Genomic DNA, 20,355 nt, shown 5'->3' with positions numbered 1-20,355 from the left:
CGAAACGTCCTCACGTCAAGCAACCCAGTCCAGTCGAAGATTCAAGCTTCTCTACTATTTGAGACATTATTCTAAAAATTGATTTTTGAACATGGTAAATTTTATGCTGCCTTTTGGCAGCCCAGTTGACGGAAATCTGTCGTATCAACGAGGGACTTTAATCCCTAAAAATGAGGGCAATAAGCACTTGGTGTTTGTCACGTGACAGACGTTCCTGGAGTGTGGCCAGCTTGTAGGTACTTGGCATGACTGTGCACCATGTTTGTTGATAGACACAGAGGAGAACAGACACAGAGGGACAGACACAGGGGAACAGACAGAGGGGAACAGACACAGAGGGACAGACACAGGGGAACAGACATGGCCATATGAGCAGAAAGAATTGACAACGTGTATTTATGAGGAAAAGCACGATCAGATTGACGGGTAGGAATTTTTAAAAAATGTTTTTAAGCTTTTTTTTTTTTCTTTTTTCATCATGTCATCCTCAGAAAGACACTTTAGGCACATTTGGGTGGAAAAAACAAGCATTAGCATTTGTTAATGTGTGCGGATCAGCTGTTTTTAGCGAAGACACACACAGTTTTAAAGAAAAAATGTCATTGTAAAGTTCAGTGCAGGTGTGCTGCCGTCACCGCACTTCGAGAGAGGACAGGTGTTCTTTCAACTCGGAGCTGCGCTGCAGAAAACAGATGGAAATCTTGCAGCATCAAACGGGCCACTGTCCTCAACCCACAATACAAAAATAATAATGCAGTGACTTGGAGAAGCAACTTTAATCATATTACTGATTTACTTTATACTGAAAAAAGTGGTCAGATTAAAGTTAGTATTACTAAATAACATGTTATTGGCATCACTGCACACCACACACTGGACCTCTGACATGGTCCAACAACATCTACATGTAGTCCAGACCAGTTATAGTAGAGGACCCTCCTATTGAGTTCGTGACCAATTTTCCGGGAGTAATTTTTTAATGCAGATTCTTGGAGACTGGCCCAAAATAAGAGATTTTAGCTGGGGTATCTTTCTTAAAAGTGTGGGCTAACTCCACCAGGGGGCATTATTCAAAATGGCTGTCAAAGATCTATGATGTACCTTATTTTCACCTTTGACTGGCCTAGAATATTCATCTTGGTGTCTAAATGTATGTTTTGGAGGTCCAGGAATTCATTTCTGCCCTAAAAAGTAATTTATATGGAACACCAGAGGCAAAAATCCAAGAAGGCTCCATAATGGCTACCATAAATAGGAAAACGGGTATTATGCTCCTATTTGATACTAATAGGGCATGTAATACCTCAACTACACGGGTTTTCAGAGTGTTTAGTCCAATTTTGTATGTTACAAAGCTCTAACATGTCTGTATACTGAGATATTCAAGATGGCGGCCCAAATGGCTACCACATATGGCCATATGGCTACAGTTATTTTCACTATGAATGATAGTAATACATGTTTTGCTATAATTTGTTCATTCATAGGACCCTTTCACATGCACTGCACATTCATGTCAGCCATGTAGAAGAGGTTTCAGGGATCAGGCTTGTCAGATCTGTTGGTAGCAGTTGGAGTGATCAATGAGGGATCAGTGGAGCAGGCCCTTTGAGGGAAACATTACAAGCGAGGAATGAGATGTCTCTGGCTCATGTATGAAGCCCTCATGAGACGACTTGTGAAACTTGCCATGGAGAATGACAGGGGGATTCAATCTGATGATGTCAAAGCAAACCTGCAAGTACTTCAGGATTCAGCAACTTCAGCAGAAGAACGTCAACACGCGTATGAGGTACTGGAAGAAGATCCTGAAGTCTTGAACATGGTCACCCAGGAACTGGAACAGTTGGAAACCAGTGACAGTCCCATGGCAGGATTCTGGCTGAGCTTTCTGGTCATGACTGAAACTCTGATGATGAACTTCCATGCCTTGCAAACACAAGATTGGAATGCGTTCAAGGCTTCTGTCAGGCTCATGATTCCTTGGCTGCAAGTGTATGACAATACTAACTATGGAAGGTGGTAAGTCGAGTTCTGGCTGGAGATGGAACGTCTTCCAGAAGACAAAGCTCACTCCATGGCAACTGGCCTGTTTGCTCAATCCATGACATGCAAGCCCTACTTGTGCCTGCCTCTAGACCTGTGGATTGAAATGACCATGAACAAAGGCTCCAAGCTGAAGGCTGGTTGTCTAAAGATCTTAAAAAATGAGAAGATGCTGCTCACTCACACCCGCACTGTTAATACTGTTAACAAAGTGAGATCTTCATTGCATGATATTGCCATGTCTAGTGAATCTGAACAAGCACACAGTGAGAATGCCAAGACCAGACGGCAGGAGGATGAACGAGCTGTGCAGGATATCATCATACAACTCTATGTTCTGAGTGGCTGTGAAACGACTTCGGTCTTCTATGGTCATGGAAAGCTATCTGTGTTCAGCAAAGGTTTGTGCAACAAAGCTAGGGAAATGCAGCAGTCTGTGGGAAAGTCAGTTCCTGCTTCACAAGATGTCCTGGACAAGATGACCTTATTCACCATATGGTACATCTATGGTGACAAATCCAGCAAGACACTAAGGCAGGCGAGTGCTTTGAAGTGGAAGAGTCTCAAAAAGAAATCAACATCAAGAATCCTCCTGACAGAGACTCCCACAACCTGAAAGTGCAGAGAGTTAACTACCAGTTTCATCTCTTTCTTTACTTTCACATGAAAGAGCTGATCCCATCACCACTAAACAGTGGTTGGAAACTTGACAATGGTAAATGTGTCCCCCTTAGATACACAAAGCCATGCCTACCCAAAGACCTTCTGGGATCCTTGCAGGACGTGGTTGAAGATGACACGTCTGATTGGAGACGATGATTACAGTGACAGAGGATTTTTGTAATGTTGCTTTTACCTGACTCTTGGAGGACTCTGAACCTGACATATTGATAATGAGAGTGTATAAATCTTGTTTGTTATTATAAAGTTGTTACATTTCTATCTAGATTGTTACATTTTGTGCTATGAACTGGTGTTACACATTACTGTATATGAAAGACATCAATAATTGAAATGAAATGAGACTTTTACGTTTAAGTATGACTATCCACTTCATGTTCATTGATACGAGGTCTGTTAGAAAAGTAACGGACCTTTATTTTTTGCAAAAACCATATGGATTAGAATTACGTGTGATTGCATCAGCCAAGCTTGAACCTTCGTGCGCATGCGTGAGTTTTTTCACGCCTGTCAGTTGCGTCATTCGCCTGTGAGCAGGCTCTGGGTGAGCAGTGGTCCACCCCTCTCGTCGGATTTTTATTGCGAATAAATGTCTGAATGATTTGGAGCTTTGCTGCATCAATTTTTTCCAGAAACTGTGAGAGACCTCCAGGTGAACACCGTTCGGAAAATTCAGATGGCTTTCAGGGACGATTTTATGGGAATTACACAGATTAAGGAGTGTTCCAGCCGGTTTAAAGACCGCCCACAGTGTCTGAGAGCGCGGCGCACTGTGTGCTTGTTCAGATTCACTAGACATGGCAATATCATGCAATGAAGATCTCACTTTGTTAATAGTATTAACAGTGCAGGTGTGAGTGAGCAGCATCTTCTCATTTTTTAAGATCTTTAGACAACCAGCCTTCAGCTTGGAGCCTTTGTTCATGGTCATTTCAATCCACAGGTCTAGAGGCAGGCACAAGTAGGGCTTGCATGTCATGGATTGAGCAAACAGGCCAGTTGCCATGGAGTGAGCTTTGTCTTCCGGAAGATGTTCCATCTCCAGCCAGAACTCGACTAACCACCTTCCATAGTTAGTATTGTCATACACTTGCAGCCAAGGAATCATGAGCCTGACAGAAGCCTTGAACGCATTCCAATCTTGTGTTTGCAAGGCATGGAAGTTCATCATCAGAGTTTCAGTCATGACCAGAAAGCTCAGCCAGAATCCTGCCATGGGACTGTCACTGGTTTCCAACTGTTCCAGTTCCTGGGTGACCATGTTCAAGACTTCAGGATCTTCTTCCAGTACCTCATACGCGTGTTGACGTTCTTCTGCTGAAGTTGCTGAATCCTGAAGTACTTGCAGGTTTGCTTTGACATCATCAGATTGAATCCCCCTGTCATTCTCCATGGCAAGTTTCACAAGTCGTCTCATGAGGGCTTCATACATGAGCAAGAGACATCTCATTCCTCGCTTGTAATGTTTCCCTCAAAGGGCCTACTCCACTGATCCCTCATTGATCACTCCAACTGCTACCAACAGATCTGACAAGCCTGATCCCTGAAACCTCTTGTACATGGCTGACATGAATGAGCAGTGCATGTGAAAGGGTCCTATGAATGAACAAATTATAGCAAAACATGTATTACTATCATTCATAATGAAAATAACTGTAGCCATATGGCCATATGTGGTAGCCATTTTGGCCGCCATCTTGAATATGTTGTGAAAGTGTAGGAACACGGACCCACAACAGGGGGCGCAAATGAACGGACAATGGAGGAAGTCAAATAGCACTTTTACTGTTGTGAAATAAGCACAACAAACACAACCGATTACAATAATAGACAATAAAGTCGAATCACAAAGGTGTCATGTGGGCAGGCTCGAAGATAGGAGACGTCTGTCCAAAGCAGAACCGGAACCACACGATTTCCTCCGCCACCGAACCACGGGAATACTGGAGCCGCCAAGTCCCGAACTCCCAGGTGGCCACTGCCTCCGCTTGTCGGATCTGGTACTGCTGGCGAGGAACAGAAACAGTCAGATGTGGGTGCGCCTGCACCCAGCAACACGTATGGTGGAAAAACCACCTCCACCTCTCGTCAGGAAAACACTGTTAGTGCAGGAATGTGAGTACTTATCCAAAGGGTCCAATACAGTCTCCTGCTGTTCTACTCACTATCTGCGTGAAGGCAAAAAAGTATTTATGGTCAAAAGACAACACGATTGGCTGGATACGTTACCTCCTCGGTAGAGCGATATCTCGGCAAAGAAGTGGAGATGACGTCTTGCTGATATACCGCTGCGGATCAGATGATTGGTAACAGCTGTCGTAGGTGACAGCTGTCACCCCAGCTGCTCCTGTGAGGTGGCAGCGCCCTCTGGTGCCTGGAGCCCGCACTCCAGGCAGGGTGCTCTCTGGTGGTGGTGGGCCAGCAGTACCTCCTCTTCAGCGGCCCACACAACAGGACCCCCCCCCTCAACGGGCGCCTCCTGGCGCCCGACCAGGCTTGTCCGGGTGGCGGCGGTAGAAATCGGCCAGGAGGGCCGGGTCCAGGATGAAGCTCCTCTTCACCCAGGAGCGTTCTTCGGGTCCGTACCCCTCCCAGTCCACCAAATACTGGAAGCCCCGGCCCATCCTACGGACATCCAAGAGCCGGCGCACAGTCCAAGCCGGCTCGCCATCGATGATCCGGGCAGGAGGTGGTGCCGGACCCGGAGTACAGAGGGGTGAGGTGTGATGCGGCTTAATCCGGGACACATGGAAAACGGGATGGATCCGCAGTGAGGCCGGAAGCTGAAGCCTCACCGCGGCTGGACTGATGACCTTGAGGATTTTAAATGGACCGATGTACCGATCCTGCAGTTTAGGTGAGTCCACTTGGAGGGGAATGTCCTTTGTTGACAACCACACTTCCTGCCCTGGCCGATACGTAGGGGCCAGGGTCCGCCGACGGTCTGCATGGGCTTTCGTCCTCATCCGGGCCCTCAGCAAAGCAGAACGGGCGGCACGCCACACCCGACGGCACTTCCGCAGGTGGGCCTGGACCGAGGGCACACCGACCTCTCCCTCAACCACCGGAAACAAAGGAGGCTGGTACCCCAGACACACCTCAAAAGGGGAGAGGCCGGTGGCTGACGACACCTGGCTGTTATGGGCATACTCGATCCAGGCCAAATGGGTACTCCAGGCCGCCGGGTGCGCGGCCGTCACGCAACGCAGGGCCTGTTCCACCTCCTGACTGGCCCGTTCTGCTTGCCCGTTGGTCTGGGGATGATACCCGGATGAGAGACTCACCGTGGCCCCCAGTTCCCGGCAGAAGCTCCTCCAGACTTGCGAGGAGAACTGGGGACCGCGATCGGAGACGATGTCTGTTGGAATCCCATGCAGCCGGACGATGTGGTGGACCAGGAGGTTCGCTGTCTCCTGGGCAGTCGGGAGCTTCGGGAGGGCCACGAAGTGGGCCGCCTTGGAGAATCGGTCCACTATCGTGAGGATGGTGGTGTTGCCCTGGGACGGCGGGAGGCCCGTGACAAAATCCAGGCCGATGTGGGACCAGGGGCGATGAGGCACGGGCAGCGGCTGGAGCAGTCCTGAAGCCCTGCGATGATCAGCCTTGCCCCTGGCGCAGGTGGTGCAGGCCTGGATATAATCCCGGAAGTCGGCCTCTAGGGACGCCCACCAGAAGCGCTGCCGGACAACTGCCACGGTTCTTCGCACCCCTGGATGACAGGAGAGCTTGGAGCCGTGACAGAAGTCCAGGACTGCAGCCCTAGCCTCTGGTGGGACGTAGAGTCTGTTCTTCGGCCCAGTTCCGGGGTCCGGGCTTCGTGCCAGGGCCTCCCGGACGGTTCTCTCTACGTCCCAGGTGAGGGTGGCCACGATAGCGGACTCCGGGATGATGGGTTCCGGGGGATCCGACAACTCCGCTTTGACTTCATCTTCATGTACCCGGGACAAGGCATCCGATCTCTGGTTTTTGGTCCCGGGACGGTAGGTGATCCGGAAGTCAAAACGGCCGAAGGACAGTGACCAGCGGGCTTGCCTGGGGTTCAGCCGCTTGGCGGTCCTGATATACTCCAGGTTCCGGTGGTCAGTGAAAACCGTGAATGGCACGGACGTTCCCTCCAACAGATGTCTCCACTCTTCAAGAGCCTCTTTCACCGCAAGGAGTTCTCAATTGCCGACGTCATAGTTCCGTTCGGCCGGGGTCAACCTGCAGGAAAAATAGGCACACGGGTGAAGGACCTTATCAGTCTTCCCACTCTGGGAAAGCACAGCTCCTATCCCTGAGTCCGAGGCGTCCACTTCAACCACTAACTGGCGACTAGGATCGGGCTGCACCAGAGCAGGTGCAGACGAGACGCGCCGTTTCAACTCCTTGAATGCGGCATCGCAACGATACGACCAGGTGAAGGGGACTTTTGGTGAGGTCAGGGCTGTCAGGGGGCTAACTACCTGACTGTAGCCCTTAATGAACCTCCTGTAGAAATTCGCAAAGCCGAGGAACTGTTGCAGTTTCCTACGGCTGGTAGGTTGTGATAGAAGTACCAAATCCTCGTGCAGGAACAGCAGGACAGCTACCAACCATGCTCGTTTATCGGACATGGAATGCTGATGATATCAAAGCAGCAGTCGACATGATACCATCGCCACATGTCGATATTGAGGGATTTATGCAGGATATAGAAAACATTAGAACATCTTACCACCTTAATGGACCTGAAGTCCAACAGGTGTGGATGAAAGCATGTGGCCCTAAATGGAGTCAGGTACGCGGAGACTGGAATCCTGCAGATCAACAAGGCGTACCACTGACACATGATGATCTAGTCTTGAAAACAAGAGTGGAAGCTATGATTACACGTGCAAAAGGAGTGTTAGGACCAAAGATAAATTATACTGAAATTACCAGGACAACTCAGAAAGAAGGAGAGCCATGGACAGAGTTTAGGTGCAGATTTGAGAATGTGTTTAGGGTCCATAGTGGCATATTGCCAGAAACACCTGTGTATGAACAACAATTGAAAAACGCTCTGATCCAACATTCCAATAAGGATATAAAAGCTTGGATACAGAAACATTGGATTGGATTGCCTACAGGCACATTGGAAGACACACATACACACTGCTGTCATGCAGAAGAAGTCTTAAAACAGAAAAAGACAAGAAACAGCGACAAAGGAGTGTATGTAGCACATGGAGATGATGAAATATATTACCAGCAGGGCAACTTAAGACAGCAGAAGCAGTGCAAACGCCCCAAAAAGCCATGGCAAAATAGACAAGGTGGACAGCCACAACGTCAAGGACCATGGCAACCACAACAGCAGGGAGGGCCACCACGTGGTCCCCTGATTTGTTGGAACTGTGGAAGAGAGGGACATATGTATAGAAATTGTCCAAATCCACCTACTGAGGGAGCAGCAGGGAGAATTCCACAACGGAATAATCCTCCGCAGCCACAGTATCCACAATGACTAGAATCCATAATCCATGATTCCATATCAGATAGGCAGTCTGAATCTGTATGTATGGATCTGTGTGCCTTGCTGGGAAATCCGGTACCAAAACCAGAAGTGACTTTGTTGGTAAATGGACGACCAGTGACATTCCTTTGTGATACAGGAGCATGTAGAACCACATGTAATGACAACATACCTGTCCATCAATTAAGCAACGAACTCTTTAGGGTTCGCTCTGCAAATGGACAAACATCAGACGTCCCTATCACCAAACCCATAACGTTGACAGATCCATTTGGCCTGACGTGTACTATGTCAGTGTTAAGCATGCCACAATGTCCAGTTAACCTCCTAGGACGAGACGGATTGACTGCATTGGGCTTGTCCATAATTGTGGAACAAGGGAAATTAGTTGTTGAACGCACAGGAGGCGTTAACATGGTAAGAGAAGAAAGCGCTGACCCCACATTCCACTATTACTATACATTTGACATCTCAGAAGAAGATGCTGCAGGATGGGGTAAAGATGTCGTCTTGCAAGCGACAGCCCTACTAAAAAATCCTGAACAACAGATGTCACCACCTGACCTGCATGTCACAATGTGGCATAAAGATCCTCCAGGTCCGGATGGTGACTATGAAACTAAATTGAAAAATGTTTCACCTGTGAAACTGACAATGACCGATTTGATTCATGATGGCAACTCAATAGCCGTCATAACAGTAACAGGCACCACTGAAGATGTATCAAAATTGAGATTCACAGGTATGCCATTACATATGTCACTTTGTAAGCCATATTTGACAGAATGGCAAGAATTGGGACTGACAGTCATAACAGCTTTGTCAGCCTCTGATTGGAGTAGAGTTGGCCCACGAACGGAGTTCAGTCCATCAACCAAGTTGTATAAAGTGCTAGTTAATGTCTCATTGGTGCTGACAGCTGGAACACACATTGATGCGTCCACTTCACAATCCTGAGTGTTTCAGTTGAGTCCTGAAGAGGATGATCTTCTCTCTTCAGTACCATCAGGATTGTGGACAACAGGTCCTTCAGACGTAGGACTGATTAAAAATGCACAACCTGTAGTTATAAGGCCAAAAACAGAATACAGACCATGTGTAAGACAGTATCCATTGAAACCTGATGCAATTGACGGAATCAGGCCAGTAATAGAGAATTTATTAACAGCAGGAGTAATAGTGCCATGTCCAGATTCACCATGTAATACACCCATATTTCCTGTGAAAAAGGCTCCGCCCTCAGTGGGGTGGAGAATGATTCAAGATCTGCAGGCAGTAAATGCTGCTGTGATTAAAAGAGCACCATGTGTCCCAGATCCACATACCTTGTTAAATTCGCTGAGACCAAATTCTAATAGTTTCTCAGTAATTGACATAAGTAATGCATTTTTCTCTGTGCCAGTACATCCAGATAGTCAATTCTGGTTTGCTTTTGCCTTTAGAGGACAACGATATACATTCACCAGATTACCGCAGGGTTACGCAGAGAGCCCAACTATTTATTCTCAAGTCATGTCAGCATGTTTAGCCAATTTTGTTCCACCGGCAGATAGCCAACTATTAGTGTATGTTGATGACATTTTGATTGCCTCTGACACACGAGAAAACTGCATAACTGACACAGTAGCATTATTACGTTTCTTATTTGATAATGGCCACAAAGTGAGTAAAAACAAAGTTCAGTTGTGTAGGGATAAAGTAAAATATTTAGGACATGAGTTATCAGCCACAGGGCGCACGATCCTGTCTGATAGGAAGGAAGCAATTTTGCACGCTCCAAAACCACAAACCAAAAAGCAGATGATGTCATTTCTTGGACTGACTAATTACTGCAGGGCATGGATTCCCTGCTATGCAGAGTTGACTAGTCCACTTTCTGATTTGATGTACAAAGATGATATTTCAATGTCAACCGTGTTGGAATGGAACAAAGATGCTGAGGAAGCCTTTGTAAAAGTAAAGCAAACATTAGTGTCATCCACAGTTTTGGCACTACCAGATTATAGTAAACCATTCATTCAAACAGTTGATTGTAAGAATAAGTTCATGACTAGTGTTTTGGTTCAAGTGTATGGCTCAAAATTGAGGCCAGTTGCCTACTACTCATCTAAATTGGATGCAGTAGCAAGTGCTTTACCACCATGTGTACAGGCTGTTGTTGCGGCCTCTATGGCTGTTCAAAGTAGCAGTAATGTTGTTCTATTCCATCAGTTGACATTGAAAGTTCCACATGCAGTCTCTGCACTTTTGTTGCAGACAAACATGAGCCTTTTGTCCCCAGCAAGACATCTTTCGTGCATGTCCTTGCTATTATCACAGCCACATCTTACGGTAGAGCGATGTACAACATTGAATCCCTCCACATTGATACCTTTACCTGAGGATGGTGAGCCGCACAATTGTCTTGATGTAGCAACAGTTTGTACAAAAGCACGCCCAGACCTCCGGGACACACCCATCCCAAACAGTACAATCGTGTATGTGGATGGTTCTTCCACCAAAAATGCTTATGGACAAACACAATCTGGATATGCTGTCGTCACAAATTCAGAAGTATTAGATTCTGCTTCATTGCCATCGTCATTTTCAGCACAAGCAGCTGAATTAGTTGCTTTAACTGCAGCTTGCTATCTGTTTGAAGGTACGGCTGTAACAATTTATACAGACAGCCAGTACGCTTTTAGCACAGTGCATGTGTTTGCAAAACTGTGGGAGGAGCGTGGAATGGTGACGTCGTCTGGAAAGCCAGTGACTCATGCCACTCTCCTAACTGCCCTACTGCAAGCTGTGAAGTTGCCTCAACAAATTGCTATATGCAAATGTGCGGCTCACACCAATGGCTCTGACAGTGTTTCAAAAGGAAATGATTTTGCTGACAGAGCAGCAAAAGAGGCAGCAGCAGCTCCTTCTATTTTTGTTGTACAGGAAACTACCCCAGAGTTGCATTTAGGTCATACACTGCTTGCTGACATGCAACAGCAGGCAACTGACAGAGAGAAACAAATGTGGATAGCTAAAGGAGCTACGTATGCGAATGGCTTGTGCGTATGACCACAAAAGAAACCCATATTGCCAAAAAATATGTTTAAATGGGCAGCTATTATGAGCCATGGCGTGACGCATGTCTCATCAGGGGGTATGATATCGCAATTGCAATCTATTTTTTGTCTTTATGGGTTCGAAGCATATGCAAAACAGCATTGTAGAGCATGCATGATATGTGCAAAACACAACTCACAAGGCAATTTGAGACCCCAAAGAGGTAAATTTCCAACACCACAATATCCCTTTCAAGTGATTCATATGGATTATATACAGCTGAGTAAACATGAAGGGAAGGAATTTTGTTTAGTCATAATTGATGCCTTCTCAAAATGGGTAGAATTATTCCCTACAAAACATGCAGATTCACTTACAGTGGCTAAGGCATTATGCAAAGACATCATCCCACGATTTGGAATACCAGAAACAGTCTATTCAGATAATGGAGCGCATTTTGTTAATGCAATAGTGCAATACGTAGGAGAAGCACTACCGGTTAATCTCAAAAATCATTGTTCTTATCATCCACAAAGTGCCGGATTAGTGGAAAGGATGAATGGAACAGTAAAAAACAGACTTAGAAAGACAATGGAGGAAACAGGCAGACCATGGACACATTGTGTAGATTTGGTAAAAATGTATATAAACATAACTAGTACCATGGGGTTGACACCGTATGAAACATTGTTTGGCAGAAAATATCGATTGCCATATTATGGACAAATTTGGGATGTACCTGAGGAAGCCAATTTGGCGGATTACATGAGAAAAATGTTAGAAGGACAACGAGGGAGAGTTCCAAACACTGATGATCCCATTTCTCCACAGGAGGACCCTAAAGTGGTACCTGGAGACTGGGTGTTGATAAGAAGCATCAAGAGAAAACACTGGCATTCACCTAAATGGGAAGGGCCCTATCAAGTACTACTCACAACACCCACAGCTTTGAAAATTGGGGAAAGAAGTACATGGATTCATTTAACTCACTGTAAGAAAGTCATTTCTGCAGACACAGACAAACAGTAAGAACAGTAGGACAAGACTAGTAATAGTGTGTGAGCTTGGTGTTGAGATCCAGGTTAGACACGAAAGCTAGCAGAAGACATTAAGAAGCCACTGTTCTGAACATAGGTGTGCTGTAGTGTGCAGAAATGGCGAAAGGAAAAAAAAGTAAAAAAACGGGGGTTTCTGGACCCCACGGACAGTCCTTGTTATGCTACTTTTCTTTTTTGAATTGGGAGTATTATTAAAAGCCATGAGCACGGGATATGATAATAAGGATCACATCCGCAGATTGCAGAGACCAAAAAGAAGTAACAAAGACCCCAGTCCGATAATTAATGCCACAGTACATAGCTGTGATGGGAATAATGCATACCGATTTGGTGTACAGGCCTGCATTCCTAGAAATACTTCTGTGATCATCTCTGTACCATATAGTGCTCTTACCCATGGAATGCCGGATGGTGACAGAGGGACTAATTACGGAAATAGTTTCTCATGGTATATGACCAACGATCAACAAGATAGGAGATGGGAAACGTTGGTAGCCGATGAATGGAGTAGATGGACACCAAGATGGGCACAAACCGAGTGGGCTAAGTACCAGAGTCAAAGTCTCAAAATGTATCAAACAGATGATAAGCTGTCTATAGTGGTGAATTCCACAGAAAAAGGAACCATATTCCCACCTGATATAGAGGGAGACTGTTGGTTGTTCCTCCTTTGGGTATACAAACAAGGAAAAGATCCGTATTTCCATTTCTTCCTCTGTGAAACAGATAGAGTACAGCAACCAATATTGACCGAATTAAGTACGTCAAAGGGGGTGTCCATACAAGCAAAGGGGGTGTCCATACAAGCAAAGGGGGTGTCTGTACAAGGCACAAAAGACATGAAGGCAGATGACTGGTTCCTAGTAACTACTGGAATTAGTGGACAAAATAACAATTGGCTTTTAATGGCAGAACAAGCAGGACTAGCAGCAAAGAAGGACTGTGTTGTATGTATGGGACCCAGACCTATATTACAGGTAATACCGGCAGCATTACCCAAAGACTGTCTACTGACTGCTATGACACAGACATACATTGCGGCAAACAACAAATGTTCTAAGTGGGACAAGATCTATCCAGTGACCAAATTGACTAAGATTAAACCTTTATTCTCAAGCAAAGTTGGGCATGCTAACCATACATGTGTACACTTGACAGGGACAAGCAAGACTTTGGGTAGCTTAAACCACACCGCCTGGTGTAAGAATGTGGTCCATAGTACTCCCACATTCAAACCTGTCGGGAGGAGTGACGTATGGTGGTGGTGTGGGGATAACAGAATCTTTGACAGACTGCCACGAAATGTGTCAGGTTATTGTGCATTAATATCATTATTGTTACCAGTTGAAGCCATACCCATGACCCCTGAAGACGTTACGACATATGCAGCCTCTCTTATTCCTGAAGATTGGCAGAAAGGCGTAGCCAGACATAGAGTGAAAAGAGATTGGAAAGGAGTGGGAAATCCAACATATATTGACGCAATAGGAGTCCCCAGGGGAGTGCCTGACGAGTATAAACTGGTTAATCAAATAGCAGCTGGATTCGAATCTTCCATCTGTTGGTGGTGCTCAATTAATAAAAACGTGGACAGAATAAACTACATCCACTACAATGTACAGAAATTAGGAAATTGGACTGAGGAAGGATTTAAGGCTGTCCATTCACAGTTAGAAGCCACGTCCCTTATGGCCTTCCAGAATCGCATTGCTCTGGATATGTTGTTGGCAGAGAAAGGAGGTGTTTGTGCCATGTTCGGAGAACAATGCTGCACATTCATTCCCAACAACACAGCTGCAGACGGCAGTCTCACTCAAGCCATTGACGGGCTGAGGACGTTGAACAGGAAGATGAAAGAGCACAGTGGAGTAAACACCGAAGGCTGGGATTGGTGGCTGGAAGGGATGGGAAAATGGAGGTCTTTGATTTCTTCACTATTAGTGTCTATAGCAGTATTTGCTGCAATTCTAACATTGTGTGGATGTTGTTGTATTCCATGTCTCCGAGGCCTTGTAAATAGAATGATAACCACAGCAATAAGTCCAGGACCAGGAGGGGGTCCAGCATCATATCCACTTCTGGGGACAGATGACGACAAGGAGGACGATGGCTCTCCTGACCTGTACCCAGACCAATGGAAGTATGATGACCCAGACACCGATGATGGTGACAATGATGACATCACCTCTGGGTGTAAGCCTAGAGAAAACATACCATGATGAACCTCTTAGTGAAAATCTCAAAAAGAAGTGCTAAGCTGAGTGATGCCTACTGTATGTTTTAACAGGCGATAAACAGGAGGGGAATGTTAGAGATTTTGTATACATGTTATCACTGTTAAACGTTTGTACATTTGCCTTCTTTCTCATGAGAACGGTGTTGTGCTGTTTTGCACTTCACCCTGAGAACGTACGTGTTATTCAACCTTTTTTAGCTTTGTCTTCTTTCTCATGAGAACGGTGTTGTGCTGTTTTGCACTTCACCCTGAGAACGTACGTGTTATTCAACCTTTTTTAGCTTTGTCTTCTTTCTCATGAGAACGGAGATGTGCTGTTTTGCACCTGTCTTAATGCAATCCTGAGAATTCAATTTTGTTTTGACGTTTGTGATGTGGTGTTTAGTGTGAAGGAGTGTGGAAGACAGGACACTTCAGGCAGATGCAGAACAGCTGATACCTGCAACAGACGAACGAGATGTGCTGACCTGAAGTGTTCTTCCTTACAGCTGCACTTATTGACGTATGCGTTTATGTTATGGGAAGAAACTTGTCTTGCGTCATTACCCCCACCCTTAGGACAAGTTTCTTGTTTATGTGATGAGGGCGTCTCTTAATAAAAAGAGCGGAAAAGCAGGCCAGACTTTAGTGTAGCCTTGGTGTACAGCCTGGCCGCACTCCGCGCGTAATATTTGATTTTCTGTCTCACTGGTGTTTCTTGACTCTGTTTGTCTTGTTAAAGGTTTTAAAAATGCTTGGAGGAGAAAATACCCAACAGGTTGGGGCCAGTCTCTCACCGCCGCGACCTTGGCCGGATCAGGAGCGACGGAGTTAGGGGAGATGATAAACCCCAGGAAGGACAAAGAAGTGCGGTGGAACTCGCACTTCTCGCCTTTCACAAACAGCCGGTTTTCCAACAACCGCTGCAGGACCTGACGTACATGCCGGACATGGGTCTCAGGATCCGGAGAAAAGATGAGTATATCGTCCAGATATACGAAGACGAATCGGTGCAGGAAATCCCGCAAGACATCATTAACCAATGCTTGGAACGTCGCGGGGGCGTTTGTAAGACCGAACGGCATGACCAGGTACTCAAAGTGACCTAAGGGGGTGTTAAATGCCGTCTTCCACTCGTCTCCCTTCCGGATCCGAACCAGGTGATATGCATTTCTAAGATCTAGCTTAGTGAACATTTGGGCTCCATGCAGGGGCGTGAACACTGAATCCAACAAGGGCAATGGGTATCGGTTACGAACCGTGATTTCGTTCAGCCCCCTGTAATCAATGCATGGACGTAGTCCGCCATCCTTTTTCCCCACAAAAAAGAAACCTGCACCCATCGGGGAGGTGGAATTCCGGATCAACCCGGCAGCTAAAGAGTCCCGGATGTAGGTCTCCATTGATTCGCGCTCAGGTCGTGAGAGGTTGTACAGCCTGCTGGACGGAAACTCAACGCCTGGAACCAAATCATTGGCACAATCGTACGGGCGGTGCGGGGGAAGGGTGAGCGCCAGATCCTTGCTGAACACGTCCACAAGGTCATGGTACTCCACCGGCACTGTCCCGAGATTGGGCGGGACTCTGACCTCCTCCTTAGCCTGGGAACCGGGAGGAACCGAGGAACCTAAACATACCCGATGGCAGGTCTCGCTCCACTGAACCACTACCCCGGACGGCCAATCGATCCGGGGATTGTGTTTTAACATCCAGGGGAACCCGAGAATCACGCGGGAGGTGGCAGGAGTCACAAAAAACTCGATCTCCTCCCGGTGGTTCCCTGACACCACCAGAGTTACTGGAGGTGTCTTATGTGTGATTAAAGGGAGTAGGGAGCCATCTAGTGCCCGTACTTGCACAGGTGAAGTAAGTGCCACCAGAGGGAGCCCTGCCTCCCTGGCCTATTTGCTGTCTAGCAAATTCCCTTCAGAGCCCGTGTCCACCAATGCTGGGGCCTGAAGGGTTAAATCCTCATAAAGGATTGTAACCGGGAGTCGTGTGGCAATATGGGTGTGTCCCACGTGAATGTCTTGGCCCACCCCTAGCCCAGTTTCTAGGGGCGGGCGTTGGTGTTTAACCGCTCGGGGCAGTCCCTCACCTGATGCTCTATCGAGCCACAAACAAAGCACGCTCTGCGGACCAGCCTCCTCTGTCTATCCGGGGGTCTAAATGTGGCCCTGCTCGTGTCCACAGCTTCATCAGCAGGGGGAGCTGTAACCACACGGAGCGTAGGGGCCGTGGAGCGTGGGGAGGGCGGAGCTCGGTTGGAGCTGGAAGGGAGAGGGACGGCGCGTGCCCGGCCACGCCCTTCGTCTCGTTCCCGACGGCGTTCTTCTAGCCGATTGTCTAATCGTATAACGAGATCAATAAGCCCATCTAAATCCCGCGGTTCGTCCTTAGCCACCTGGTGCTCCTTCAGGACCAACGACAGTCCGTTTACGAAGGCGGCGCGGAGGGCAGTGCTATTCCAGCCGGACCTCGCAGCTGCGATGCGGAAGTCGACTGCATAAGCAGCTGCGCTCCGGCGCCCCTGTCTCATTGACAGCAGCACGGCTGAAGCGGTCTCTCCTCTATTTGGGTGATCAAACACTGTTCTGAACTCCCTCACAAACCATCATATGTCTGAAGGAGCCGTGAATTTTGCTCCCAGAGCGCTGTAGCCCAAGCGCGTGCCTCACCGCAAAGCAGATTTATCACATAAGCTATTTTACTGGCATCAGTCGCGTACATGACGGGACGTTGTGCGAAGACGAGCGAACACTGCATAAGAAAGTCCGCGCACGTCTCCACACAACCCCCGTACGGCTCTGGAGGGCTTATGTATGCTTCCGGGGAAGGTGGGAGGGGTCGTTGAACGACCTGTGGAACGTCACTGTTACGCACAGGGTCGACAGGAGGGAGAGCCGCAGCAGCGCCCTGAGGCCGCGCTTCCACCTGCGCGGCGAGAGCCTCCACCCTGCGGTTAAGGAGGACGTTCTGCTCGGTCATTAGATCCAACCGAGCCGTGAAAGCGGTGAGGATTCGCTGCAACTCACCGATCATTCCTCCTGCGGACGCCTGTGCGCCCTGTTCTTCCATTGGCCGTTCAACAGCCGGTTGACGCCCCTCGGGATCCATGACGTTGGCCGAGATATCCTGTTGTGAAAGTGTAGGAACACGGACCCACAACAGGGGGCGCAAATGAACGGACAATGGAGGAAGTCAAATAGCACTTTTACTGTTGTGAAATAAGCACAACAAACACAACCGATTACAATAATAGACAATAAAGTCGAATCACAAAGGTGTCATGTGGGCAGGCTCGAAGATAGGAGACGTCTGTCCAAAGCAGAACTGGAACCACACGATTTCCTCCGCCACCGAACCCCGGGAATACTGGAGCCGCCAAGTCCCGAACTCCCAGGTGGCCACTGCCTCCGCTTGTCGGATCTGGTACTGCTGGCGAGGAACAGAAACAGTCAGATGTGGGTGCGCCTGCACCCAGCAACACGTATGGTGGAAAAACCACCTCCACCTCTCGTCAGGAAAACACTGTTAGTGCAGGAATGTGAGTACTTATCCAAAGGGTCCAATACAGTCTCCTGCTGTTCTACTCACTATCTGCGTGAAGGCAAAAAAGTATTTATGGTCAAAAGACAACACGATTGGCTGGATACGTTACCTCCTCGGTAGAGTGATATCTCGGCAAAGAAGTGGAGATGACGTCTTGCTGATATACCGCTGCGGATCAGATGATTGGTAACAGCTGTCGTAGGTGACAGCTGTCACCCCGGCTGCTCCTGTGAGGTGGCAGCGCCCTCTGGTGCCTGGAGCCCGCACTCCAGGCAGGGTGCCCTCTGGTGGTGGTGGGCCAGCAGTACCTCCTCTTCAGTGGCCCACACAACAGAATATCTCAATATACAGACAAGTTAGAGCTTTGTAACATACAAAATTAGACTAAATACCCTGGAAACCCCTGTAGTTGAGGTATTACATGCCCTATTAGTATCAAATAGGACCATAATACCCATTTTCCTATTTACGGTAGCCATTATGGCAGCCATCTTGGATTTTTGCCTCTGGTGTTCCATATAAATTACTTTTTAGGGCAGAAATTAATTTCTGGACCTCCAAAACATACATTTAGACACCAAGATGAATTTTCTAGGCCAGTCAAAGGTGAAAATAATGTACATCATAGATTTTTGGCAGCCATTTTGAATAATGCCCCCTGGTGGAGTTAGCCCACACTTTTAAGAAAGATACCCCAGCTAAAATCTCTTATTTTGGGCCAGTCTCCAAGAATCTGCATTAAAAAATTACTCCCGGAAAATTGGTCATGAACTCAATAGGAGGGTCCTTTACTATTAGCATTCATAGTCAATCACGTCACAAAAAACAAAACAAAACAAAAAAAACTTCAACTGCCATATAAACACAAACGTCAGAAAAAAGATGTGGTGAAGACATGAGGGACACTCGAGATGAGTTTTTTATTCCTATATGAACAGTTTTCGGCAGTATTTGGGAAACTTTTACTGTTCTTGGTAAAAGCTGATTCAGTCACGGATTAATTAACAGCTCCGTCCCCCCAAGACAGAGACGACCGGGACGACAGAGACGACCGGGACGACAGAGACATTGCCTACGACACAAAGAGACAGCGCTGGCCGTTATTACACATTTTCAATTGCACTTCGGACTTAACGAACTTCATCCAGTTGTGCCAGTTTGATGCCATTATGAAAGTTTCAGATGCACCTCCGTGATGACTTACTGCACAGTTTGTTTGAATGATTATAAAACTCACTTGTTTACTTCAACTTTAATGCATTTCAATTTACATGAAAATACTTGGAATGTATAACCATAAAAAGCAGCAAACATGGATGTCACCTCCAAGCAGGTCATCTCCAGGTCCTCCAGGAGCAGAGCTCTGCACCTCCTCCACAGATCCACTGAAGGAGTCTGCAGCGTGCCGTGATCCACAACGCAGCATGGGGGAGCAGAAAGGGGTGAGAGGTCAACCCTCAACCGCACACTGGGATACTGAGGGGGGTAAGACAGTGAGAATGACACAAATACACACAAAGACTATTTTCATAAAACAAATAATAACTAAAAGGAAGTTCACCGTCCACACAGGAAAGAGCGTCTGTCCGAGACCCTTAGAGCAGAATATTCACCTCCACCACCACAGAAGAAACCAAATGACTGGTGGTGTTTTTAGACTTCATCACTGACAACAACTTCATCAGTTCATGATGAAGTTGTTCTGGTTGAAGAGTGAAACATCTTCAAGGATCTAAACAAACCAGTTGACATGACTTTGATCCAATGACCTGCATGACTGAGAATCTCTACAGACATTTCCAAACTTCAGCTGATCAATGACTGTGATGATAGTGTAACCCGGTGACACTGACCGGACGGTCCCCCCCCTGCCTTCACTGCACATGTGTCACATGTCATGAGCTGCGGTTCAACGAATATCACCTTGTTTCTGCTTCAAACTGCCTCCAGTCATCATCTGTCTCAGCCACAGATATCTGAAGCTTTTGTACAACAATCATTTCCACATAAATTCAGCATTATTTCATTATTTCATGGAGGGAGCGATCAGTGCCCCGCAGCGTTCACTGTGCCTCCGTCGTTTCAAAGCGTCAGTAGTGACTCTCACTTCGCTGCTGCTTAAAACTGACTTTAGAATGATTTACAGTGTAGGTGACACCACAAAATGTGCACAAATAATCACTAAAAAGGATGAAATGTTGATATTTTAAAAACTCCTGGACAATAAAAGTCTATGATAAGTGCACAGGTGAAGGATAAACAGCAGGTGTCTGAAGCCTGCGCTCTAT

The 20,355-nt window shown here is 46.9% G+C and overlaps 1 protein-coding gene and 2 long non-coding RNA genes across 3 annotated transcripts in view; 1 reads left to right on the top strand and 2 right to left on the bottom strand.

The window, feature by feature from the left end:
* Positions 1 to 20,355, bottom strand: part of snap91a (synaptosome associated protein 91a) — a 222,445-nt gene that overhangs the window by 41,986 nt on the left and 160,104 nt on the right. The window contains 1 exon segment of the mRNA XM_034175421.1: positions 19,391 to 19,462. Within this exon segment, the coding sequence (XP_034031312.1) occupies positions 19,391 to 19,462 (72 nt within the window).
* On the bottom strand, positions 1,270 to 1,983 carry LOC117514829. The gene is made up of 2 exons (XR_004561971.1): positions 1,862 to 1,983; positions 1,270 to 1,308 (listed from the first exon to the last, which is right to left on the bottom strand). It is a non-coding gene; the product is annotated as an uncharacterized LOC117514829 (long non-coding RNA).
* Positions 3,818 to 18,642, top strand: LOC117514827. The gene is made up of 3 exons (XR_004561969.1): positions 3,818 to 3,949; positions 9,447 to 9,450; positions 18,482 to 18,642. It is a non-coding gene; the product is annotated as an uncharacterized LOC117514827 (long non-coding RNA).

This window comes from Thalassophryne amazonica, chromosome 7 (assembly GCF_902500255.1).
Source record: "Thalassophryne amazonica chromosome 7, fThaAma1.1, whole genome shotgun sequence".
Taxonomy (NCBI): domain Eukaryota; kingdom Metazoa; phylum Chordata; class Actinopteri; order Batrachoidiformes; family Batrachoididae; genus Thalassophryne; species Thalassophryne amazonica.
The sequence above is the reverse complement of the archived record's forward strand: the minus strand, read 5'-3'. Positions and strand labels throughout refer to the sequence as shown.